We start from the raw sequence: 27,942 nt of genomic DNA, 5'->3' as shown, positions 1-27,942 counted from the left end.
GTCATGTCCTGAGGCAGCTTCTTCAGTCACTGATAAACACATTTAAGATGCTGTGACAGAAATTATTTTCAGTCTTGTCGAATATTATCAGATTACAGTTCTTTGAATTGAAAGGACAATACAGTACCTTTTTCATTTAGACTTAACCACAGCAAGCCATAATGACATGTTTGTCTACAGCACTGTTGATACACATGGTGTTCTGTTTACCTGTGGCAGAAATTTTGTGCCAAATTGAAATGAAGTGAAAACCATGCACACCTGTCTCACGCTAACACTGTGCTACACAGCTATTAGCGTGGGTGTGGTCAGAGGTTCAGCAGATACACCTTTTATCCCCCATGCTTTTTCTTCACACAAGATCCAGTTTACAGTTACTCTTAGAGAAGTCACCACCTCCACGTCCTTTTCTTGGCATGGGCCTATCAATAAAGACTGCTGATACCAGTTTAAAGATTAGCATTGCACCCACCTCATTAGCATGCTAATCACAGCCTCATTATTTGCAATGGGAAACACAAGATTAGTTAAAACGTCTTATGTAATGGATTTGAGTGTGGGCTGTAGAGTCAGCTGCAGGCTGTTGTCGCTGTAGTAGAAGTGAAAAGTAAAAGTGGGAGAAGCCTGGGAGGCTGAACTCATTTTGGTGAAGCAGTACTACAGCAGGCAAGCTGATGACCCTCAAGCTCCGTCTCAGGGACACACTACTATCTCAAATCTGTAGTACAGAATCTAATAATGTACACACACACACTCACAAATACCTTAAAGCTTAAGCAAGGACTTTGTGTAAAGACATTCTTCTCACAATCATGTGCACACATGAACAGACAGATGCATGACTGGTCCCATCCTCTCAGTTGACTGAGGGGTAGACAAGAGACATATGCTGCCACCTGTGCCCCCATGCCAGGGTGGCCACAGTGGGATATGGGTAGAGAGATGGGTTTTGTGTGTGTATGTGTGGGTGGGGTGGGGTTGGCATATGCCTGATTCCCCTCAGTGCTGGCAGCTCAGACAGACAGTTGCTCCCTCATCTGCTGCCCTGCTGGACGGGTGCCTGGTGAGTGAGCACTGCCCACCTCCCTTAGCTGCACTCTACTTTCTTTTTTTCTCTGTCCCTCAATGACACTGTTTCTTATACACCAACACAACACACGCACACCTGCTAATACTTTGCACCTCTGACCAGCCTCCACATGCTGCTCCACTCAACCTTTGCCTTGCACTGTGCTCTAATGAATTGAATACTCTAGATCTTGCTATTGTGTGTTTATGCACAATTCAAAAGGCTTTAGATATGACTGTATTCTTAGACTCGAATGCCAGCGTACCTTTTTAGGGAAGACAGCGTGTGGAACTGGCCAAAAAGCAAGGCTTTGTAGACTGTTAAAAACACTATGTTTTATAAGGTTTTGTACACAAACACACACATATATGGACACACACACACACAGAAATGGTCAGATGGCTGAGGCTATAACTGGTTCTATCCTCAGGGAAGTCTTTAATTGGTCACAGTGCTTTACCATCTGGGGCTGGAGCGACGGATGGAGGGAGGGATGAAGGGAGATGGTTGGAGCTCCTGTATGGGGTATAGAGAGGAAGAAAGGGGTGGAGAGGCAGTAAGTGCAGCACAGGGATGGAGCTTATTAGTTTTAATACCTGCACCTCCAGTAATATCGGAATCATAATATACTTGATAAATGCTGTTTATACTGTACAAGTGGGAAGGTGCATGAATGCGAGTGATTGCACATGGTGTGTTCGTGTGCCTGTGTGCATCCATGTGTGCTTGTAGGTGGACGGGTTATTGCATGGCAGCATTGGTGTGTTTGTATATGTGTGTGTGGAAGCGGTAATGACTCTGGGGTGTGTGTTCATGCTGATGTTGGCAGACGGAGCAAAACCCTGCACATGTGCTAACAACCTCCAGGACAGCAGCGAAGTTGAAGACAAACAGACACACACAGAGTTGGTGTCTGTGTGTATTTATCTCCTCCTGAGCACAGAGTGTTTGTTGTAATTTATGTTATTTGGATACATAAGCAGATGGAAGGCAGAAAATGCTAAAGAAAGTATATGACAGATAAAATGATGGAGAAAGTGGCTCTGAAGCTGGTGAAGATGAGAAGAGAAATAGGGACAGAGAGAGATGGAGTGTGATGCTGAATGGGATGGGGGAGTGGAGGGAATATTTCATGTGTTTAGGCATGATGAGTAAATCTTTGATGCTCTAAAGGATTTCAGTCAACGATAGCTTTGCACACAGCTCTTCTCAAACGCTCTTAGGAAGATTTGTCTTTCATACTCCCACCTCTCTTCAGACTACCCCTCCTCTCACGCCTTGCCTTTTAATCTGCCGCTTACTCTCCATCTTCCCAACACACTCACTCAGGCTCATTTCCTGGCTGGGCCTCAGTGAGAGGTAGTGTCACATTGTGTATATGTGTGTGTATGTGCCCATGTGTGTTTGCATGCATCTTAGTTCAGTGTTAAATCCTCCTCGTCTGTCTTTGTGTAAACAGCGTCTCATATCTGAAAGCTTCTTCTCACCATGGATCCCTCTCTTATCACAACATTCAGCCTTTTAACTCCACGTCACCATTCTCCTTCTACAATAACAAAGCCCACTCCTTCACTTGCTGCCCATCTTTCTTTTCTTTTCTTCTCCCACTTTCTCCTTTTGTTATACCTCTCCCTCTCTCTGCTTATGCTGTCCAGTGAGAAAACACAGGCAAAGTCCAATAAAACCAACTGGTGAAGCTTGTGCAAATGTCTGTAAATTCCACCTCTTCTTTCCATTTATTATCATATATTATATTGGTAATGCTTTATTTTTTGCTGTCATTTTTTGTCTGCTGTTTGATGCTGGGCAGGTAGAATATAGCTGGTTAATCAATGCAGCTGCCTGATGCTGCTGGAAACAAGGCTGTTGCAAACAGTGAAACTGAAACAAAACTAGTGGTCATTAAACCAAAACAATGAGCTGAAAGGTGCTAAAATGCTTCATAGAGCTGATGAGGAGCACTAAGAAACACAAAAAGCAACATCTTTCACAATATAAGTACCAAATCTGTTGTTACAATTAGAATATTGATCAGATGCAGCTTAGCATGCTAACACACTACCATGTGCATGCTAGATGTTGCATGCTAAATATTAGCATGTTAACCTGCTAATTCCTCATATGGTAACATGTCGTTCATGATTTTCCAGCCAGCACTTTCTTTCCATGCCGTCAAAGTTCCTTCTTCCTTTATTCTAGTACTAATTTCATACTTCACTCTGTCTGTCTTATACGAACCAATTGGTCATCAGATGTCATCCATTATATTCCTTTCTGAAATGACAGATAAAATAGGCTCAGAAATCCAGTCATTATCCTTGCATGTCTCCTTAAATGCTGCAGTTCAGTTCAGTATGTATTGTTCAGAAAATAAGGGACCCATGAAATACTTTTTTTTTAAAAAATTAAATTTCAGTTCAAGAAAAATCTTCATGCAAAACTTTGTCATAATATATTTGAAATACTATGACAGAATTATTGGCCCTCTAAATTCATGCATTTTACAACTCAGCACATGCTTGTAAAAACGTGCTGTGCTGGTAAGTTCTTGCATTAACTTGCTCTATCTTCTTCTAAAAAATAATATTAATAAGCAGCACACCCCTTGGGACTATTTGTAATTCAGTGACCCAGTACGGCTGAGTCACGGCTCTGGAGGAAATGTTTGGGTGAGCAGAGGGGAGTATCTCAGTCAGTTATACTACTGTGTGTGTGTCAGAGAGCAGCTGTCCCCTCAGGATTGACTGTGCGTGTGCATTTGGATGGGTGTGTAAGAGAGAGGGAGAGACTGCCCGATTTTGATGTGCCTTTCCTTCTACCTTTATAATGAGCTGTATTGGCCACAGGGGCCTAGTTCTGTTTCTGTCTCCTTCTCACACACACACAGAACATGTTACTCGCTTTACTAGTTTTATGACCCCTGAGGATAAAACAAAAAAACTTTCAATATGGTCATTGTTTGACTGACATGTAGAGTAAGCTGGTTAAAGAGGGATCAGCATTCAATAAAACATGCCTGTCTGTGCTCTAAGACAGTAGGACAAGCTGGAGGAGGAAGGAGGCTGAGAAAAACAGAATAAGTGATAATTGGGTGCTGACAAGCAACTAGTCTAAGGAGAAGGAACTCACCAGATAATATGGTGGAGAGAGGGGGGCGTGGATCATGAAGAGGGAGGGTGGTGGGGGTGGGGGTGAGGGGGTTCACATAGATGGAATAAAGCTTGAGTGAGGAGAAAATTGTGAGGAGAAAAATGGAACTGGGTCTGAAGAAGAATGACAGTGTAAGGAGACAGCAACGATTGCTTCAGAGACCCCTTTATTAAATGAAGAGCCCCCTTCCTTTCAGCCTCTGTGACCTCTGTGTTATAGCACAGGACACACACTTACACTCACACACCCGCTGAGAGTGATGTTCCATTAGCAGGGGACCTCGCAGCTCCTAACTGAAAGTCTCATATCGGCATCTGCAAGATCTCTCTTATCCTCTCACCCTTTTCTTTTATCCCCCTTTTTATTCCTATTTCATCTCTTCACATTTTTAGCAGATTGGAAGTGGTGTGTTGTGATAGGACCATGTGGAGGCCTCTTTGATCAGACAGGATAATGTTAGACAACTCATAATGCCTCATTTAAAAAGCAAATTACAGACAAATATATTTTAATCTGTTTCAATTTGTTTTATAAAATCTCAAAATCAAGCAATTCATGCTATGGGGTAATATGACTGGGGTTTATTCTCAATCTATGGTGGTTGATCCTGATAATAAACAATTGCTAATTCACTTATAATGTTTAAGGTGCCACTTTATTCTGTACACACTAGGCTCAGAAAGGAAAACTGGCTTGCTTTGATTGCTGCAAATGTAGAAAACTCGAGTTTATCATCCTGAAATATCAAGGGAAAGACAGGCCAGGGTTGACATGCAGTGCAGAGCTGAAATGAAAACCGCTGCAGCCCTCTAATGCACACAGCGTGACTATATGGCTGCACTGATCAGCAGAGGGAAAATAATATTTGAGAAAAAGATAAATACTAAATAAATACTTGATTAAAAAAATTAGATGATTGCCGATGAGCTATGAATTTCTGTGATCAAGCTCTGACATTTTGAAGATACAGTAATTATGCAATGGTGGAAAAGTTTTTTTGTTGCTTTTGTTAGCTAGATGTGATGATCAGTGTGTTATGTAAGCATTTACTCATTATTGCCAAAATTTATTCACTGATGTGAAAATCACTCATGCCTCAGACCGAGACCATAGCTGTGTCAACATCAAATGTTTGACAGCTTTCCAAGCTGAGAGCTGTTAGCTAGTTACAAATAATTGCAAGTGAATCCACAGTACCATCCTCAAATGTGCTGTCACATTGTGTTTCTCTATTAAGAAGTCCTGTTCTAAGGTATCAACACCCTTGCCATCAAACTTTTCCTATATGGACTACAGTTAAGTGCAGTAATTACATCTGGCTGTTTGAATATGATAAATTGATCTTCGCTTTTCTTTTTAAAAATTACTGAAATTGTTTGCATTTATTTTGAATATTATAAATGGATGATATTAAATTATTTACAATAATTATAAATGACAATTTTTTTTTTCATTATCATGTGGTTAAATTGCTTGCTACCCAGCATTAGCAGCTCTTTTTATTGGATTTGTCTAAATCATTTCTGAAATCAAGAACTCATTTGTTTGAGGAATTATTAAGACTTTTAATCAGTAAATCTACCTCATCAATATATTACTGCGTGAGAATAAAAACCTTGACTGGTATAACGTCAGTACCTAAGGGGGTTGGGGTTTGGCAAAATCTTTATTCTTGAGGAGGATTCTAAAATTATAGTTACAGTAGTTTTGGTCTGAGTCCATGTTCCTTAATGCTTTTGCTATTTCCCCACAATTTTCCTCCACACTTTTTTATTACTAGAAGATTTTCTAAGCTGTAGTCATCACAGGACCTAGTTTATAGTACACTACATTGGCTACAGCTTCCTTCAGCAGGGAACAGATTGCTTGAGTAAATGGAAACATAAAATCTTTTGGTACTGTACATTGTGGATTTAAAAAAGAAAATAACAAAAAACTAAACAAAGAACCCCCAACAGGCCTTACTAATAGCAGCACTATCCAACACATTATCATAAATTCACAGGAGAACATCATATTAACCATAACAACATTTTGCCACCTTAATAAATATGTATATTACGCTATATATGTGAAAATACAGAAACATACAAATGAAGGAGTGATGTTCTGTATCTTACGCCCAGTTAGGAGCATGGCTCATCTGATCATGCGTGTGTTGTATTATGGATATACCCCCTGCTGTGGACCTAGATCACACTGCAGCCTTCAACTCCCATCTCCTTTTTTTTCCCTCACCCCTTTCTTCTCTGTTAAAGAGGGCTCCCACATGTCTGTTTTTTAGCTTCAAGGCATGATCCTTGCTCTGCCTTTTTTTTTCTTGTTTTACTCCTCATCCTGTCCTTATATTATCAGTACAAGCTCTTGAGAATGGTGTGTCAGACCTCAGCTCGTCAGGTTGCTTTAGTGGTTGCTCACAGTGTTTTGTTTGAAGACCTAGTTGATTTCCCAGTCTCTTGAGAAGGTGCTCACTCTCTGTGTTGTTCGCCAAATTTGTGTTAGTGTTTGCATGAATTCAGGGAGTTGAAATAAGGCCGACAAGTACACTATCTATATATAGGCTACAAACAGGATAATAATAATCTATGTGAAGTAGTTTTTCCACTTCCTGTATTGAGTTGGTGTGTGTGTTTGTGTGTGTGTGATGGATTGTGGGATGTATCAAGCAAAAGAGCACCGCCTCTTTGTTATTCATCGTTTCTCTTTTCTTCAATTTCCTTTGTCTTCATCCTCACTTTCTCTCCTCTTCCTCCTACCTTGCCCTCCTTTCTCTCAGTTCCCCAATTGAACCACTTCATCCCTTATACTGACTCATCAACAGCTCTCGCCGAAAAGAACAAAGAAGTGGAGGATGTGAATGGGCAGGATAATGGATAATAAGTTTGTGAAAGACAGGTGTAGGCACTGTCTCTATTTATCTCTCTTTCTGTTACTTCGTGACCCAGTACGCCTGCATGTGTTGCAGGCATCCTGGGTCAGTAAGTGACGTCTGCTTGGTGATGAGACTGGACTCACATGAAGTGGAGCTGAGGATCGCCCACTCGCTCTGTTTTCCTCTCAGCAGTACTCTCAGTTTCACAGAGTAATTAACAATAATTACCCTACTGGCTTTGCCAAATGGCCCTTTGCTTTGCAGCAGCATGCACACACACAGACAGACACTTAAGGTCATTACATGCTGAAAAGTGGTAACCACTTCAGCTGTGGCTGAACATCTGCAGTGCTAGGAAGTAGTATTTTGACTGTCATACACTATAGTGCAAAAGCATATGGACTATCCTGGTCCATATAGTTTTGGCATGCTTTTAGACTGGGGCTGTTTTTCCTAGCATTTGTACCCTTTGTTCCAGTGAAGGAAGATCTTATTTGTAAAGCATTTGAAAAGCATGTAATTGCAAAAAAAAAAGAAGATTTCTTTGGTTTGAAACAACGTGACGTGCCTGCAACCCATCAAACACTTTTGGAAAGAATTGTTTTGCTGGCTGTGAGCCAGACTTTATTGCCCAACATTGGTTCACTAGGGCTTTTGTGGCTAAGAACAAACCCCTGCAGCCAGTTTCCAAGATCTTGTTGTACATTCCCAGAAAAGCAGAGGGTAGTATGGCAGCAGATTAAAGCCCATGGTTTTGGAATAAAATGGACAACAAACATATATGGATGTCCAGATACTTTGTTCAAGTGTCCACATACTTTTGGCTATATAGTGTAGCTAGTAGGATCAGCCCATCAGCTCTAAGTTTCTGCTAACTGCTTCACCATAAAGTTTGTTGCACTATTTGCCTGCAGGCATAATATTTAAATATAATGTGAGAGAAAAGCTCTTTCATGGATAATACCATTGTTACACACCTTTGATATATATTCCTTCATTTTGATTGGCCAGCAGCCAGGGGCAAAACATTGACATTTCCAAACTGAGGCTAAACTAGCAGCAGACTCTCAGTGAAATATACCACTGAGACAGAAACATGCATGTACACTTAACACTCACGCATTTTAATAGGGTCATAAACACACATGCATGTTCAAACAAATGCAGATAGAGACAATGAATTGACATCTGTGTGGGTGCATGCATGTGTTGTTTTTGTTGCTGAAAGAGGAGAATGCATGCTTGTGCGAGCGAGAACATTTGTAACAGTGGTAACATCCAGAGGGCACAGTGAATTTCTCCAGTTCCTCATGTAATCATCTTCTCCTATGACAAGACCGCAACAGAGAGCACAGAGTGTCGGGTGGTTAGATCTTCTCTGTCCGCTGTGTCCCATCTTTAAAAGCCACGTTCCCACAAACATTCACATGTGAAAGCACTGAACACACAAGCAAACTGCTCTTTCCTGTTACTTCTCTGTTTTTTTCTGCTTGTTTAACTTCAATAGCCATCTCACATGCTGCAGAGAGATGTTAAAAGTTTGAGTGCATGCAAAATGCACAGATCAGTCTTCATAAATTATCTTCTTCTCTTCTTGTGTCGTCTTTACAAAATCTCCTTTCCTCCATTTTTGTGTCCTTGTGTCCCCCACACTTCTATCCCTGTGTGACTGGACTTAAAAGGCCAGCTTGAGGGATGACAACCGTCGCTCACTTCAGAGGGCTGAGAGAGCAGGGGAAGATCAGGAATGGGGAGAGATGAAAGCAAAAATTGCAGATGAGGTAGAGCAGGAAGAGAGTAGTTTTAAAGATTTATAAAAGATTGACAGCTTCTGTGACAGTCAGAAAAAGCCGAATAACACAGATGTTTTTCTTCACATCCACACATGATAACCTCCATCTCAAAATGCAAAAGACTACCATTATTTATTTGTAAAACGTGTTTTAATTGCTAGTACTTAGAGATTCCTGTCTCCAAGAATGTAATGTAAATAAGGTAAATTAGCCTAAATCTTTCACAAAGTCTTCAAGTCATTTATTTTATGGTAATAAAGATTGGCTCAATGAGTTACAGTGAACACATGCACAGATTTTTGAAGTGGTGAACTGACTATGTGATGCCAAATGTTTTGAATATGCCACACTTTCCCATCCCCATTCTCACCAACTTCAGCACACTGTCTGGCAGTTTTGTCGATGTTAGTGGGGAAAATTAAATAGGGTTAGGTAGGGACTGTTTTCAACTGGGGATTGGTAACACATATGGTGTGCTGGCGAGAATTTACAGCAGTAGGATGCATTTCACATTAATGAAGAAGCATGCAATGGCATGATGTAGCTCATTAATGTGTTTGTAACAGTTTTTAGATAACAGTTGTAATCTTCAACTATGTTATATCAGGTTTTAGTTATATTTAATAGGATAAATTCATCGGTTTTGGTCTTACTTTGAGGTTTGCTGACTACAAGAAAAAGAGATTATTTCCAGATTTGTCTCTTAAGTCTGTTGTGATTATTGTAATTAGGCACACAGCAGTTAGTTAAGTAAGTCAATACAGTGTCCTCATAAGTGGCAAAAGTGAGTATATACACACACAGTCACTTTTGAATGAGTGCCCGAGAATGCCATCTCATGCTGTTCTTAATCCTTCCCAGATTGAGGTCAGTGGGGCTATTGGAGGATCTTGGTGTGTTTACAACCTCGGTCCGACCCTTGGAACTACTGAGATTGGCTGGTGCTATCTGATTGGTTCTGTCTCCCAGATATATCTCTATGTGTGGATCTGATTGGTCTGGAGGATTTTATGTGTTAAATATTATTGTAAGAAGCAGGCCAGGGGATATGAGGAATCAGCTTGCCATTTTCACGCTTTGTTACCAAGGTGGGGTCCGAAGAGTGGGATGGCAGTCAGGTTCAAAATTGGGTTGGTGTTGGGGGGGTTCGGTTGTTATAGTAACTCCCGGGTGTTCTCAGAGGCCCACAGCATCATGTGGGAGGGTTGCTATGGAAATGGCAGGTTGTAGCGTAGGTGTGTTGTTGTGGTAACAGTGTGTCTGTGTGAGGCTACCGTTCACTCAGTGTTGACTGGAGAGTCAGAATGAGAGGACTTGGCAACACTTTTTGTTTAGAGGTGGAGGTCATAATATTACAATACACACACGTGTGTGTATGTGTGTGGATAGATAGATACATACATACACACACAAACGCATGTACTTACACTCATGGGGAATGTAGGCAAAATTTTATTATTTTTAATCACTTGGAATTTTCCATTTAGACAACACGGACTTGTAGAACAATAACATAAGATCATATCATCATAATATAATTCCAGTGAAAATTAGTAAATGTTAATATTGAAGAATTATTGCCCAGCAATTACAGCCATCAGGAGAGGCAGATTGCTCACTCTTAACCTGTTATAAATAAAGCACCTGAATATAAACACTGGTACAGGCCCAGTGAGATTCCCATGTTTCTCATTTTATGATGAAACCAGCAAACAAATATATCAGCAGAACAGTTTTATTGCTGCCCATGACTACCATTAGCCTCCCTTGCTGCTTTATCAAGCCAATGAAGGTAATATCAAAGTGGTTTAGATGACATATTCAGTCAGACCTCGTCAGTATTTTCAAGATAGCTAAATCACAGGAAGCTGTTTATTCTTGTCTGGGCTCACTGTATATATCTCCAGAATGTGGCATCTCATTAAAGTGCCACTCTATCTGACCCACCTGATTACTTGCGTTATTTTTCTGCCACTTCTGTTTCATCGTTGCTTCTTTCTTTGAGTGTCTTGTTAAACTACACTAACCAGATGTCAAGCCTCTTTCCTCCGCCCCCACCATCTTTTTTTCTCTGATCTCTCTGCCTTTGTTGTCCCCCTCCCACCGCCCGTCGTTTGTTTCATTAGTGGTGTCTGTTTCTCTGTCCTTGCAATTCCCTTCTTTCAGTTTCACTCATGTTTTTACACACAGGCGCATGAGCACACACAGACAGTTTGCTGTGAGCTCGTATATACAGTATGTATGTGATGCACAAATAAAGATTTTTTCCTGCATCGTTGTTTAGTTGTAGCAGGTGAGTCGAGGAGAAGGACAGACCTCAAACGCACTGCTTTGTAATCTTCACAATAGCAATCCCTCAAGAGCCTGAACAGCCAAACATCTTGACAAAGCTCTCCACTAGTACATACCCACACAAAGCAATTCCATTTTCCTGGCCTCTAAGATGAGCTCACAGTCACCACATGGAAATGCAAGAAAGCTTCTCTCGACATTATTCACTCAATTCATTTTATCCCAGCCCAGCTTAAACGGTTGACTGCTGTCCGTTGTGAACGGCTAACACTGACGTCTCTGTATATTCTCTGTTTCTCAGGCATTGTGTCCATGAGCATATGTGCTCATATGAACATATGCTTGTGTGTGTTTACACCATCCGTACGTCTGCAGCCTCAAGTCATGCATTGTATAAATGACAGGGGGACAAACAGGATATCACAGCTGCGAGAGCTCACACTCAGTATACTGGCACTACTTTTTTTTATTATGACCTTAAGACCTTTCTTCTTTCATTAAAGAATAATGTTTTGGAATCTCAGGTCCAGTGCTATCAATCACTCTCTCTCTTTCTCACATATATACGGCAGCGCCAGGGTACATATCCAAAAATACTTAGCTAATACAGGCTCCTTTTTTAAAGCTATACATGTTTATTTCTGTCGCTGTTTGGACTGTTTCCAGCCTGTTTTCCTGAAATGATCACATCTTGAAGTCTCCACTGCTTCCTCTCACTTGACTGTCCCCCTGTCTCATCTCCCCTGTTCGCAGCCATCTGGCTTGAAGTCCGTCCTCTGTTCTCAGTTGTATTGTAGATGGAAGGTTTGGACTGAATTTATTACAGCAGTTTTAACTTGCAGTTTGTATATTTAGCATGTGTGATCAAAAAAAAATGTTTGAAATGTTTAGTGAGAGGGAATGTGGCTGTCAGATGCCAGTGTGGAGCTGTTATGTTTGTTACAGTAAACCATATGGGATGTAATCAGTTTGTAGAAGTGCCAAAAGGGTCTCTGGAGGCTTTTGGGTGTGTGAGATGGAGAAAATGCCAACACACAGTGATGTGAAAGTCATGTATGAAACAGGAAATAGAGGGCAATCACCTCAGAACAAAAGCTTGGTTGTATTATCACCTTTTCCTCACAATGGTGAGAAAATTAGATTTTCAACCACTTACAGCAGAATGCCTGTTTATTTTCACGTCCATAATAGCACAAACCAAAATAGCCTGTTTTATTAAAGCTAGTTTTCCACGTTTAACAACAGCAGAATTGCATGATATTTTAGAATTTTTTATGCACGTGTAGAGGGGTTCTAATCTGCCTTTATACTCCCCAACAGCCTCCAAATATTCTGACTCTGAGTCCTAATTTTCTCTCTTCTTCTTCTCTTTATTTCTGCAGTCATCGCTGACTCGTTGACAGTGACAGCTCCTGCTCAGACTCTGTCCAAGGTGGAAGGAGACACACTACAGCTTACCTGTGAGGTGTCTCGGACCACAGTGCAGCACACTCACCTGTCAGTGGGGTGGTACCTCCGATCTCCAGAGGATGCGGCTGCCCCGGCTCAGGAGCTGGTCACCTTGTCGAGGGACTTTGTTCTCCGCTCTGGTGGACCATATCGGCAGAGGATGGCAGCAGGGGACCTGAGGTTGGATAAAACCAGCGCCACAGCCTACAGGTTGACCATTCACAAGCTGCAGCCTGTGGACCAGGGCCTGCTCTACTGCCAGGCTGCTGAGTGGATTCAGGACCCAGACGGCAGCTGGTTCGCCATGACCCGCAAGCAGAGTGACAAGACTCAGCTCCGCATTCAGCCCACTGGTGAGTAAAGGGAAGAGATTTCATGGAAAAAAGGAGGAGGGAGCAAGGGTAAAGGCTGGTCTACTCTTAGGGCCCTGTCCTTTTGACAAGCACACACGCATGCATGTGGGCTGGCTTCCTCTGATTGCTGATGAGTATCTCACACTAAGCTCATTAGCTTACTAAAAAGGGCTTAACTAAACCTCCACAGACTCCCCACTTTTGTATTTGCGTCTGTTTGATGGGCAACATTACAAGCGTATCCAAGAATAATTTAACCAGCTTCAAACAGCGTGGGTGTTTGACACCGGAGACCTATGGCTTCCACATGTAGAATCTCTTCAGGCAACGAGCGGCCTGGAGATCAGATGCCAAGAATGGGTTTTTCAATCACTCCTCACCAATAATTATATCAGTCTAGTTTGTGTGTGAGTGCATTAGTGGGAGAAACCTCACTGGCTTAGGGCAGTTGTAAGGTCTCAAGGAGGAGTTTCTCTAATGGAAGGGAGGAAGAGGAAGGAGGAGGGAAGGGTGGCAGGGGGACATGGAGTTGAGTAAGTAACAAGAGGTTTGTGATGAAAGCACAAGGGAGAGACAAAGAACACATTGAGGTGGCTGGAGGAATATGCCTCATATGATAATGATCTAATAGGCTGTCAATATCTATCTAGACGTGATGGACCAGAAACAAAGACGGCTTTACGACTCCTCACGTGTCCTCATAACCTCCCACCCGACTTGACCCACTGTGCTGTGTTCATACATACATAAAGAATCCCTTTGTATGCTTCCAAGAAAGAGCCACGGAGATGGGTGATAAACTGTTTTGACATTAGCTCAATTACCAAGGCAGCACACAGTGGCAAGTGTCTCATGCCAGTAAATCACTTCAAAGTGGAATCGTTTTGCCTCTTCTCCATTAAGCATCAGATCCACTCTGGACCAATACAACTTGATGGTGCCCCAGATAGTGCTGGGTAGATGAGAGGGAGAGTGGTAACTCAGATGTAAAGCAGGTTTGTCAGATAAGTTCCTGCTACTTCAGGGAGGAGACAAAAGGCACAAAGAGCTCCCTTCTCAGCAGCACCCTTCGTCACTCTTTGTCTTCTCTGTAATCTATAATTGATGGAGGTGTTGTTGCGTGACAGAGAGAATAGAGCGGAGTTGTGCCACCGTGCACTGCTGTGGGTGTGAGTGCTAAAACTCGTGTGCGTGTGAGTTTATTGTGATATCTTCTTGTGTACTTACTTATTACGTGATGAGGGCACAGCTTTCATACCTTTAGGCTGAATGTGTGTATTTGATGTGTGCACCTGTCTAAGTGCATATGTGACAGAGAGAGTGAACGGCTTCTCCATTAGACTCCTATTATAAAAGATGGAGCAAATCTCAAGACAGTCCCATCACCAGCTAATCACCCACAGCCGGCATCAGAGAGAGGAGTAACGGACAGAATCCTAATGTACCTTTCACTCTCTGTTTTTACTATCTCTCTCTTCCTTTCTCTTTTCTCTCACCTCCTCCTTTGTTCCCCACTCTCACATCACCTCTCATTTTCTGCAGTCATGTCTCATCGCTGCATTTCTTTCGTGCTCCCTCAGTTTTTCTCCATCGCCACTTCCTCCTTACTCCATCTGCTACTTGCACAGAGTCTCTGCATCCTCTCAGTTGAACTCTTCCTGTTAGACATGGTCCTAATAGAGCTCCATGCTGGGTTGGTGACCAGTTCTTGTCAAAGCAGGCCGTGGCTCTTTTAGCTTTGCTCCCCTTCCTTCACATTTAATGACATTCAAATGTCATAATACAATGTCTTGCTGTGCTGCCGCCTTGTTGTAGCAAGGCTGTTCTTTGTTTTGGCATCTGTGGGTTGTTCTCTTCAAGCTATTATGTGCATGTTTGTGTGTACTAGGGCTGCAAGTAATGTTTATTTCATTATCTATTAATCTAATGACGTTTTCTTTTTGGTGCTTTTTTGTTTTGTTTGTAAAATCTGAAAAATAGAAATTAATGCAGTTCCAAAGAGACATACAGTCCTAAAACCAAAGCTATCCAATTTACAATGATGGAAAAACTGACAAAAGCAACACATACTTATATCTGAAGGGCTGGAACCATAGAGTGTTTGGCATTTTTATTATATTAATAATAAATTATATTAATAATAAAAATGATAAAAATTGTCAGCAATTAATTTAGTGTTTTTTTATTGTTTCTGCACAAGTAAACACACATTATGTGTTTGTATGCCAACATTTGGTATGTGTGAACATTCATGTGTTTGTGTATGTCAAAACAATACCCCCCTCCCATCATAATGCTCCCCTGTATAACGAGCACCATACCAACAGTAGGCTTTGAACTTTTCCACGAGTGTGTTTCTCAGCAAGTCTGTTTAAAGTCTTTGTAATTACAGCTCAGGGCTATCACCTCACTGAGAGGCAAAGCAGCTGCCTCTGATACATACTGTGCTCATCATCTAGAAATTAGTATAGTAAATAAAAAACTGAACACACAGTCATGCACGCGCACACACATGCAAACAGGACAGCAAATGCGCAGTGTAATTTGGCCAACTGGAGGAGCTAGCACCAGCAGTGTTTACTGTTCTGTCTTAGCCCGTGCAGGAGGAGGAAGAGAGAGCGCCTGACTCTGTTTCAGACTGCTGAAGAGAATTTTAATTAGATGTGTTTTTTATTGCAGAGGTGAAACCAAGGGGGGAGAGAGCAGAGCTCTCTGAAAAATCAGCGTTTTACCGGAGCGATGCGCTGTGTGACCTCAGCGTTCTCTAGTTTCTATTCTCTCTCCCGTTGGCACTAACTGATGCTATTTTACTGCCCCCACCCATCCCTGGCCAACTCAACCCCCACCTTTACCCCCACCACCCCCCACAATTTCCTCTCTTTTTCTTTCAGCATGCAGGATCAGCAACCCAAGAAGCAGCTGTGTTACGCATTTTATTTCTAGCCCATATTTAGACATCAGTCTTGTTTTACGAATCAGAAACAGGTTGTTTAGGAACATAACAAATGTCTACCCATACCTACAGCTCTTTCAATTCTGCTGTTTTATTTAAAATCTACTGCTGTGTTCAAGGTTTTGTACATTTACTGGTATTTGATAGAAATATCTCACCTTACTAAGAAACAAGATTGTGCAACAAAAAGGCATTTTCTCTTTTGTTTGGGTGTTTGCAGTAACTTTTTCTTTAGGTGTCAGCTGCCTAACCATATTTCTGATTACTCTACCAAACACCTCTTTAACCTTGATGTTCCCTTTGTTTCCCCCCATCTCTCTCACTCAGATCGGGACTTCAGCATCCAGGTGAGCACGGAGCGACGGTCCTTCACGGCCGGTGAGCCGCTGGAGCTTCGCTGCACCATTGAGGCCCAGAATGTCCCCGAGCGTTTCTTCTCGGTGTCGTGGGTCTTCAGCAGCTCACCGGTGGCCGTGGTGGGCCCCAGTGCCGTGCCTGTCCTGGGCCCCGATTATGTCGCCCGCGAGGCGGCCGGTCACATGACTGTACGTAAAGAGAGCCCCAATGTGCACCTGCTCAAGCTGCAGCACCTGCGCCCCGAAGATGCTGGGAAATACATCTGCCGCGTGACAGAGCGGGAGAAGACACCCACGGGAGACTTCATCGACCGCAGCAAGAGGTCTCGCAATGTCCAGATCACAGTCCAGCCGCTCAGTGAGTAATCATGTGTTCACGAGGCCACTGGCTTGCTTGTCCTGTCCTTAGTTGTCAATTACACAAAGAATGATGAGCTTTTCCTAATATGAGTTTTATCTTCACATAGGCAGTGGAGAATGTCATACTGTGCTTCTCTCTAGCCTCTTTATCTCTCTGTCTCTCTCTCTTGCTTTCTCTCTCTTCTTCATTCTCTCTCTCTGTGTCCCTCACTCTCTCCACAAGGTGGCCAATAACAGATAGCTGCACAGCCTCTATTGTTAGCTGTGAGTAAGAGGGGAAAGGATAATGGTGCTCGTATTCCTGATATATTTTCTGTTTGAGTGGATTGCTAAGGATTGGTAATGCAGCATTATGGTCCCTCCCATTTCCTTGGCTTAGCTGGGAGGGGGGTAACACTATAGTAGGATAATGGAGAGCAGAAGAGTCCAGACTCAAGAAGGCTGAGCTAACAGCCGTGAAATGAAAGCGTGGAAAAAGAAAAGAAGCAGTGAAAGGGGCCGAGCTCTCCAGGGCCCTCTAAGTGGTTTCCCCAGGCTAAATTAATGTGTTCTGCTGGGGCAGTCCTCTACAGTTGGGTTAAGCAGGGCTGGCTGGCAGGGCTGTGCCAGGCTTGCAGCTGATTGATGCAAATTTACAGTCAAACCTTAAAAACTGACTTGCTGACAATCGTCTCATCTGTCACTGAGATGTTCCTCGCTGGCAGCGGCAGCAGGAAAATGCCATTCCCATCAGTTTTGGGTCATATGCTCCACCCCGTCTTCTCTTTGTACCTCCATGTCTCTTAGGACTGGAATAGTGCTATGTAGCCAGCTGCTACCAGTATAATAAAGCATGATAACCACAGAGTAGTATCTCCTCTGAAGCAGCCAACGCTACTGTGTCCTGACTGCTCTGCACCCCCTGCTAAATCAGCCCAAAACAATGGCCCCAAGCCTGCAGCACTCTCCTGGGAGCCTCTCTGTATGGGAGGTTTTGTTTTTCCAACAAAAGACCTTAATGCCCTATAAAAGATGTTTATAGTGTTTACACAGGATAATAGCCATGGTTATTGGAGGGGAACTTCCATGAAACACAGCAGTGGCGGTCAGGCAGCATTTATTCCATGCACAAACTGCTCCCATGTCTGTTTCCTCTCACCTGTGCACACACAGATACACACACAGATATACACACACATACACACACACACACACCACACACACACACACACACACACACACACACACACACGTTTCAAGATGTGCTTCATCACTCTAATTGTGGGAATTGGGTGAGAGTTAGTAATAGGGTGCGACAGGGGTTAGAGTTGATGAGTCAGAGGCAGGAAAAGGTGACAGCGAAGGAAACACAGAGGTAAACACTTGTGACAAATCAGTGTTGATGGATGAGTTTACCTCTGCAATGAGAAAGGGGGAGAGAGCTTACATGCCACACTGAATCTCTATCATACAGATAGAAATGACAAGAGCAAGGGCAGGGGAAAAAAGAGGGGGTATGCTGTAATGGGGAGAAAAATGCTCTGTAGTTCAAAAATAAAGAAAGTACAGCTATTGGGGAAAACTGAGAAATGAAAAAATAAAGTTCAAAGAGAATGAAAAGGGAAAGTTGCAAAAACACAAAGCTGACCAGAAATGAGACAATTTGAAGGGAGAGAGGATGGAGGATCTACATTTATAACTGTCTCTTCACGTCTCAGTGTCAAAAATGATAGAATATAGTATGTTTTTAGCTGCAGAAAAACTATGAAGCTGTTAAAATAAAAGACAAAAAGAGACAAGAAAAGGATGAATGGTTTTCCTTTTGTTCATTTGAGTGTGATAGAAGTAAGAAGCGAGGTTATTCCATATTCACAGAGAGCTCATGCTTATTAGGAGGGCCAGCGAGCTGAGAAGGAAGCAGCAGAGCTTGGCCTGAGGGGAGAAAAAAAAAGGAGAGACCTTGAGCCACACCATCTAGAGACAGCAATGTTGGCCCCACAGGGATAAAAAAGCCTTTGGGTCAACCACAGCTCTATAATGTTTGATGGACGCTGAAGTGATGAGAGTAAAGATAAAGCAGAAAAACAGAGCAGAAGAGCCAGTAAAGACTTTTATCCTCCTCCTCTTCTGAAGTGCCGCTGAGTCCTGTGATCTCGGTCTTCTCTCCTGTGCCCATGTGGACTTGGTCAACAAGCTACTCGGGGGTTCAGAGAGAGAATCTCAACCCCTCCCTCACACACACACACACACATACACACACTAACCATGGCCTCTTCTCTGGCTGTCACTCTGATGTGCCTGAGGCCAGTTACGAACTGCACTTTCGTCCTCTTGCACACGCTCTTGCATGTAAGTATGCAAACACACCTGCATGGCACTAGGACAGGATTGTGTTATCCTCCTGGGAACAGGCTCAGCATTTTGTTTTATTGCCTGTGGCCCCCTGTACTCTCTGAATGTTTTAACACAGAGAGTGTGATTTTTGTTTTTTGTGGGATTCATCATGAGAAGGAGTTGAGATTTCGAGGGACGTTTTCTAACTCCTTCTCCAACTGTCTTTGTGTGTCCTATATACTTCTCATGCTTATTTTGTTCTCCCTCTCTTTTTCCCTCCCCCTCAGAGAGCAACATCACTGTGTCATTGTCCAGTAACTCCTCTGAGGTCCTAGAGGGTGACGTGATCCACTTGACCTGCTCAGTCCAGTCCACTACAGGTCCCCTGTCTGTTGTCTGGCAGTGGACAGACAAGCAGGCAACTGGACCGGCCCAGGAGGTGGCCTCTTTGGATCAGGATGGCACAGTTTGGCACAGCCCCACCTACAGAGAGCGCTCCAGTTACGGGGAGATCCGTGCAGAGAAGGTGCGAGCCGACACATTCTCTCTGTCCCTGTACAATGCCCTACCTGGGGATGAGGGTCAGTACCGCTGCACTGCCACTGAGTGGCTTCAGACCGGCACTGAACCAGAGCTAAATTGGGAGAAGATAGGAGAGAAGTCAGCCACCAAGACAGTCACCGTGAAGACTGTTGGTAAGTTATTTCAGCCTAATTTAACCCCAATGCTGTGTATATTCTAATACTCTCAAGTCAGTAAAGCATGTAAACACTCAAGATAAGACTGCATGTCTGCATACATGCACACCAAATGAAAAAGAGGCATATGGTTTGTGATTTGCTAAAAACTGATGAATGGCTCAAGCAAAACATGCATATATGCACATAGTAGAAAACACCATGATTTATTCATGCACTGCCCAGGGGAAAGAGCTATTATGACACACACATACTCACTCTCTCTCACACACACACACCACATGCCACACATCAAGAGCAGTGCTTCTGTGACACCCATCATAGATGCAGACACACACTCACACTCACCCATATGGATTAGCCAGAATTATTAGAATGGAAATGCAGCGGCAATGTGTTTCACAGTCTGTGGGTCTCCTCTGTCAGTGCTGAGTTAAGCTTAACATCCTCGGTACAGGCTGAGGAAGCCACTGGAGCGGAGCAGTGAGGAGCTGGCAGACCAGGAGCACCAGGCTCAATGCACACACACACACAACCAACGGATTAGCTCCCTGCAGCAACACATAGCGGTGCTGCAGAGAAGAGATGTCAGTTTTTAAGTGGCCATTTGTTAAGTTCGGGCAACAACAGAAACATTAGTTTGAGGAACAAGGGACGTATTATGCAAATCAGGGAGAAGGAGTCCGAAGCTGCTCATCTCTCTTCAGACACACTCCTCAACATCTCCTCTCCCTCTCCTCCATGCTTGTTGATCAAAGGATTTTGTGTGCGCTGTTGTGTGACGGTCACTGCGTGTGTTTTATTCAGTCTCAGATTTGTAGTGGTCCTCATTTTTCTCACTTTAGCTTCCAAATGCAGTATTATTGGACCTAAACCTGCCATGCAGATAGATTTTTTTTCCTCCTGTGTTTCAACTTTCTTCTTTTCCACAACTCTTGCCTTGCTTACTTACTCCTTGAATCTAATAAATAAATAAAAAAAGGAGAAACCTTGAGCTCAAGTTTTCCTTCTGAGCTCAGACTGGGCTTCGCACTGACCTGTCCTCTGACTGAACCAGAGGCTGTGTAGTGCCTTAATGTTGTTCATAACTTCCTTCTTTATGGATTCCCTCTGCTTTGCTGGCAAGACCCTGAGGGGGTTAGAGAGAGAGGTTTCCTCTGGGAATCTTATGTTTTTGTTGCCACAGTGAAGACAAAGGTACTTGGTTGAGAGTCTTCTTTCCAGCTGATTGGCTTAACAGGGCCTCAGGATGCCTGGGGTGGCAAAGTGTGTACATGTGGGAAGCCTACATATATAAACACACACAAACACACACCAATGTCTCACAAACACTCACAGACACACTCTCCCACTCCACCACACACATTTTGTATAGTGAAGGAAACAAACACATTCATGTTTATTCACACAAACAAAAAGACAGGGTTGTATGGGAAAAATGGATGGGCGTGAAATCCTCTTTTCTGTCACAGAGGCAGGCAGACAGTGAGGGAAATGGATGGATGGAAGAGGGGCGCAGGGCGATGAGAGATAGAGTGAGAGGAGAGAGTTATTGTCTATTAGAGAATTATGGCCCCAGGCGGCTGTCCCAGCAGTGGCCAAGTCTGGACAGAAAGCCATTGATTACACACCCTGAAGGACACCGGGGAGGACGGCTGTCAGAGAAAGACAGAGGGCGAGAGACAGGGCTGTTGACAAGAACATAATGGAGAAATCTGCAAAATCTCAAGGAAATGAATTATCAGATCTGGCAAAACCTAACCGTCTTTCTCATATTCAAGCGCGATCATTCACATTCATTGAAATGCCCCAAAATAGGTACAGCAGGGCCAGATTATTAAAGGGCCACGGATAAAAGGGATTTTTCCTTATTTAGCCTGTCTGTCTTTCTCTCTCCCTTGTCTCCCTTGCTTTCCAGTGTAGGTGTGTCTTGGCAATAATATATGGAGTTGGGTGAATGTTTTTAGCTTAATGAGGATAGTTTAGACTTGGTAGGGAGCTGGGCGTAGATCGAACATCGGCGCTTAGAGGAAATCTCTCCCCTGGGTTTTCTTTGTTGCATCACCATTAATTTTGAGGCACTCTCACAGTCAGGTGCACAATCTCATACTTACACACAAGCGCAGGTTAGTATATACATACACATGTACATGCATAAGGTAAATCGCTGTCTTTAGGCACTTTGGCCATAATGATGGAAGAAAATGCTTGTGAAGCTCGAGAAACACTTTTCAGATAAATAAATTGGTGCACTTTAAGTAAATACAGTCTGTATTTGTTCCAGCAGGGGGCTTTGTTTCTCTTGGTGGCCATGCATTAAAGGAAAGTTCCTTACTGCAAATGATTATAAAGCCCTACATCCTTTGATGGACTGAGAGCTTTTACAGAACAGACTCAATCACATATCCACGTTGTGGTGTGCTATTATGCAGTACTATGTTTGAGGGGCTCATTATTGTGTCCATCATCCTAACATCTTCTCTCCTCTTCTTCTACAATTTAGAGTCCTCCTTCATGGTGTCAGCCTCATCACGGACTCCATCTGTAACCTTCGGAGACTCATTTGACCTCCTGTGCCTGGTCAAGCCCCGTCACAACCCTCGTGTCCCCACTTCTGTCACCTGGCGCTTCATGCCGGCTGGTGCAGATGCTGATGGCGAGGATCAGGGAGAGTTCAAAGACCTGGTGACTTTCACCCGTGAGGGCACGCTGCAGTGGGGAGAGCAGCTGCTGGGGCTGGGCACCCGCACCACAGTGGACCGCTCTCACTCCAACACCAACTTCCGGCTGTCAGTGACCCGGGCAGGGCGCCGAGAGGCGGGCAAGTACCAGTGCACCGCCATCCTTTGGAGGAGAAACTACGACAACAGCTGGAGCAAAGTAGCCAACCGCACTTCCAACCTGCTTGGCATCAGTGTCCTACAGCCAGGTAAAACTGCATGGCTGCTTGCCAGGCAGACACATACCTAATTGGAACAGACACAGACCAGCACACAAACAGGGATAAACACAGATTCAGACACACACTCGCACACATACACACAGAGTGAATTCAGCAGAGCTTAGTGGATTTCTGCCTCTTCTAATTGCTCTTAGTCTCTGGTTTAGCCATTAATTGGAGTGTGCGCGGACATGGGTGCGTGTGTGTGTCTGTGAGTGCAGGGCAGGGTGGAGTCTCCTAATGGAGAGCAGTGAAAGGATTGCTAAATATCCCACAGGAAGAGAAAACTGAGTGAAAGAGGTAGGAGAGAGGGACAGAGACAGAGAGAGTGAGAAGGAGAATGAGCGATCTGTCCTTGAACCTTTTTCCTCAGCGGAGGCATTAAACTGTCTACACCACCCTCATTGGCACTCTGTGCTCCACACACACACACACACACACAGAAAAAACCATTCAGACACTGCCCAATTAGCAGCTGAACACAAACAACAAACACACACTGACACACGGACACACACTGGCCCAATTTACCCCAGTCTAGTGTGCCTGAACAGTATGATACTTCATTTATTCAGGTGAATGTGCCTGAGGCGAATACTCATCCTGCAGTGAAAAAAAACCCACCATTGTTGTCTGGCTTTCAAAGCTGTCCAGCAAAGCATTGTGGTACTTGAAGTACCAGTGGGGTCCAGATTTGTTGATTTGGCAGGAGGAATATGAGCAAGGTGTGTGGGCGGTGGGAGGTAGGTTTTAAACTTGATGTAATAAGATCAGCAATCACGCAGCATCTTCTGAATTGCCTATTGTGTGTATGTAACATTATATTATTGGTGCAGACTTGTGTATTTTGCCTGCCTGCAGGCCCCTTCCCTGTTCAGGTGAAGGGAAAGTAAGATGCTGTATTGAGTTTACAGGCAGACTGTGGTCAATAACACTTTAAAAGTGAGCCAGTGGAATGTAGTCACATGTACAGTAAAGACAGTCTCTAAATTCTCTGCTGCTATTGATTCAGATACACACTCGATTCAAACTGATGTAAACACACACACACACACAGACAGACACACACACACACACAGACACACACATATGCTGTAGCACCACAGCACAGAGATGGTGCTTTACTTGCTTGACTGACTGTGCTCTGACCTTAACCATTCACGCAGAACACACCAGTGTCCCCGGGCCCTTCACAAGTTATTTGGAGATCGACTTTTCATCCTGAATGCTCATTTACCTTCCCCCTGTGTGCAGTTTACTTTGTCTATCTTTAACCAGAAGAATCTGGGGATGCGCATAACCCCCCACCCCCCACACTCAGAGACATTTTGCAGGGGAATAAATAGTGGGTCCACCTCCCACTCTCCTCTCTGGCAGTGTCTCCATGACAAAGTGATTAGTTACCTTGGTAATGTCATCAGTAATCGTGACAATGTGATCAGTTGCAGGCTGAAAGCCAATCAGTAACCATAACGGAGCAATCATTCTGTGTGTAAGGGCACTATCTCACAAGGGAGGGCGAGTGACTTATTCCTCTATCTCATTGGCTGCCGAGACCCAGTTCAGCCCTGGTCATGCCGTGTTCATCTCTTCCAGCTCCTGTGTTTTTTTTGTTTTTTTTTTGTCAGACCTTCATTTAGACTGATGATTCATTTGTCAGAATGTAGGACGTCTCCTTCTGCCTCACGCCTCTCCTCCCCATCTGCTTTTTCCTCTCTGTTTTCCTAAATGTTAACCACTCCTGGCTAAATGAGCGGCTGGCATTTTCAGTTCCTCTCTCAGAGAAGTGGGATAAAGGGGAGTGTGTGTAATGAGGTGTGAGCAAACACAGCATCTGACCAGATACATAATTGAGAGACTTTAAATCACGCTTCCTGAGGTACCTGCTCAGTATGTATAAGATTGCCTCACCAGCATTGTGTGTGCACATACATATGTGTGGGCATGTCTTTAGTTCTTGCATGAATGCCCCTGCAACTGTGTTTCTTGTGCCTCAGAGAGCTTTCATATGCTTACTATGCATAATATACGGAAGCCTACCTCACCCCTGATACCCAGCGATGCAACAGCCGAACTGTTTCTTTCCGCTTTCTGATGGTCCATTACACCACCATCTTGTATTCAGAGGAAAGACGCGTGTGTGTGCCGAACATGAGAAGGTTTTCAAATGTGGAATGACACTCCTCATTAAATCATTGTAGAACTTCAAAAGCGGAGTGAAAACTAGCATCAGAAATAGCACCCTTGATCCAACTTCCATGCATCTTAGATCAGCAGAAGAGAAAAGTTGGATGTAGATAAAAGCTGGACTGAACAGAAGCAGTCAGCCGGTCAACGTGATGTTTCGTCAAATGAGTGAGGTGCCTGTAGCCCAGCCCAGGCCTACTTCCTGTTCCAGATTGCATTAGCAGCAGACTGCCTATGTCCAAGTCCCCTGAGTCGTATGAGAGGAGTTCACCGCTATATCTGCACACACACACACGCAAAGACATACATTGTAAGAGCAACCCTGCGCAGTAGTTGGGCTTGAACTGTCCACCATAAGCTTCATGCAGCAACCCAAAGCACACAGGAGCACAAACATCATGTTCATGTCTACACACAAACATGCAATACATGGATACACACTGGGCAAAGTGTAATTATCTTATGGTAGAACATGATTCAATATTACCCTTCACAATAGAGGATCTCCACCAACACACAATATAAATAACCTAAACACATGGTATACAGTTCCACATACAGTAGCAGTAATATTAGATTTCACCTGATTGAGTTTTCTCTTTGTCTCTCTCTGAAATACAATAATGGCAAACACATGTTCAGCATGGCAGATCGCCAGGGAAGCCTCAGTCTCTACGACACAATCTAATATCATCTACTCATAACTCAAATACACACACACACACACACACACACACACACACACACACAAAAACACACTCTTTGTCTCTCTGACACACACACACAAAACACGCAAAACTAATTATGCTGAATCTTCCCTAATGGAACCAGAGTTTAGATTAATGATGGTTTTGGGAATTCAATACATTTTTCTCATCATTTCAGTGTGTGCATGTGCACATTTGTGCGTGTATGTCTGGCATGAGGAGCGGGATATTAAGACCGTCTGGTTATTGGCTGAGCTAGAATGATGATGGTGATGATGGGGGGTGGGGGGGGTGTCCCACTTAGAGTTTCTCCTCATCTCTCCTCACACACCTACGCTTGCTTGGCTACCTTGTGCTCACATGATCAAACATCACGACGCAGCAATGGATGCCTTTTTTTGTTGTTTTGTTTTGCTTATTCTTATCCTCCTCTCTTGTTTTGCTCTCTTGTGGTTGCACTTTGAGTTAGAGAATGTATGCCTCCTACTTTCTCCTACTTTATCTTGTCCTGCGTCATCTGTTCCGTCTCTCCCTCTCTCTCTCTCTCTCTCTCTGAGATTGTACTTGAGGGTATCTTCCCGTTTAATATGGGCTGGCACTAGCAGATGCCGCATGTGCTCTCATTTCATGCCAATGAAAAACTCGCCACCCAGCTGTTATTGATAGTGCTGGCGTCACTGGGGTGATTGGAGATTCCTGCTTATCGGGGCATGGATAGGAGCTGTCTGTCTTCATTAAGGCCCGGCCTATCGCCTTGCCTCTTCATCTCTGTCTTTACACATTTTGTTCGCACTCTCCCCATAAGTCTCTTTTAATGTCTTCTTTCCCCTTCACTCTCACTTAGCTGCATGTTTCCCACCACGCACGCCCCCAGCTTCTTTCTCACTCTTGTGATTTTTCAATATTTTATAATTCCCTGCTTCCCTCCTCCTCATAATTCTCTCCGTTATGTTTACATTTTTCTTCAAATAGCTTTTTCACCATTGTCAGTATTTCATGAATAATAAGGATATGGCAACTGTGCTTGTTTGCACACAATAGCCAGTTTATCACAGTGTTATTGTTAGTGACAAGGTTGTAAATCTATTGTGTGCCCCGTTTTCAGCAGCAGTGGATATAGTTTGGGTTTGCCCAGAAGCTCACCTGAGGCAGAACTCTGCATATGGGGTTGACTGTATGTCAGCAACATGTCCCCTGCCTCTCTTACGTACAGTTTATATGTTGCATGTGCAAATAATAAGAGTGCACTCACAGCCTGACTGTCTGCACACACATATTAACACACAGGGTCATAATGGGTGATAAATGAAGAGCCTCTGAGGGGTGCACTGAAACAGAAAATAATTTCGTAAAAGGTTTTTGATTAATCACGTCTGTTTCAGGCATTCAAGGTCAGGCTCCTTCCCTACATGCCTTGTTCTTCACAAGAGCAAACCCTTATACTTTCTCTGTCTCTCATGCAAGAACACAGGTGCATTTTTCTGTCAAATACAATCCAATCTAGGCCTCATTTCCTTGTTCGGCCCAATCTGCAGACACAATGAGATTCTCTGTGTTGTGTCTCTCCATCTCTCTTAAGCACCTTTTATGTGTGTGTGCGTGCACATGCGCGCTTGTGTGTCCTGCTGCTGATGTAATTGAAGTCGTAACTCAGAGCTAGCTACAGTGCTGCTGCTCCCCATGTAAATCAGTGGCTAATAGTAGGAGCAGAGCAGGAGAGGCTCAGCAGCGCCTGCCTCCTGAATACACACACATACACACTAGCCATTCTCTAGCCTACGCTAACTGAATAACCACTGTTCTCTGTGGTTTAATGGGCATTATGTGTTTTATGCTTATTGGCAGACCCTTTTCAAACACACACAGACAGGCACACTGCTCAATCTGATATGTCTTTATGCTCTCCCCTCCGTGCCAGCTTTTTCTGGGCTATTAATCTCCCAGAGTTCCCCTGCCCTGACCCCCTGTCTTGCCCACGTCTTGTGCATCCGTTTTCCCGTCGGGGCAGCCTGCGTCCAGCAATCACTCTCCCAGACAGGCAGGAAGGAAGAGGGAAAGTGCAGTCAGTGCATCAATGTGTTTGTACTGTTGGTGGAGAATAGAAATTACTGTATATGGGTGGAGGTTGCGTGTGTGCATGGGGCTCTGTCTGGGCGTGTTCAAGGCTGCTTTTAACGTGCACAGATCTCCATAATTACCCCAGTCTTAATGATATTGTAGGGGGAGTTGGAAAGGGAAGGGATGAGGAGTGGTAATATCCCTCTGACACAATGGGATCATAGATACATCGCAGTCATTAGCATAGAAATTAGGCTCCCATTTTGGCAGAGGAGCCACTTTTCAGTCAGGAAAACCCCATCCCTCAATGCTTCAGACTAGCAGCCTGCTCTAATCTGCGCCCCCTGGGTTAGAGGTCCAGACGGGCACAGGATGTGCAGCATGTTAGTGT

General features: G+C 43.7%; 1 protein-coding gene and 1 long non-coding RNA gene across 3 annotated transcripts in view; one reads left to right on the top strand and one right to left on the bottom strand.

The window, feature by feature from the left end:
- The window catches only part of igsf3 (immunoglobulin superfamily, member 3), a 65,798-nt gene that overhangs the window by 25,177 nt on the left and 12,679 nt on the right, over positions 1-27,942 (top strand). For both annotated transcript variants that reach the window (XM_018703068.2, XM_018703067.2), the window contains 4 exons: positions 12,559-12,978; positions 16,259-16,645; positions 19,248-19,655; positions 22,162-22,587. In XM_018703068.2, coding sequence (XP_018558584.1) covers positions 12,559-12,978; positions 16,259-16,645; positions 19,248-19,655; positions 22,162-22,587 — 1,641 coding nt within the window. The remainder of the gene's footprint in view (positions 1-12,558; positions 12,979-16,258; positions 16,646-19,247; positions 19,656-22,161; positions 22,588-27,942) is intronic.
- Positions 8,195-12,817, bottom strand: LOC127142546 (uncharacterized). Its single transcript, XR_007813362.1, has 2 exons — positions 12,672-12,817; positions 8,195-8,813 (listed from the first exon to the last, which is right to left on the bottom strand). It is a non-coding gene; the product is annotated as an uncharacterized LOC127142546 (long non-coding RNA).

The sequence above is a fragment of the Lates calcarifer genome, linkage group LG1 (genome assembly GCF_001640805.2).
Source record: "Lates calcarifer isolate ASB-BC8 linkage group LG1, TLL_Latcal_v3, whole genome shotgun sequence".
Taxonomy (NCBI): Eukaryota; Metazoa; Chordata; class Actinopteri; family Centropomidae; genus Lates; species Lates calcarifer.
The sequence above is the reverse complement of the archived record's forward strand: the minus strand, read 5'-3'. Positions and strand labels throughout refer to the sequence as shown.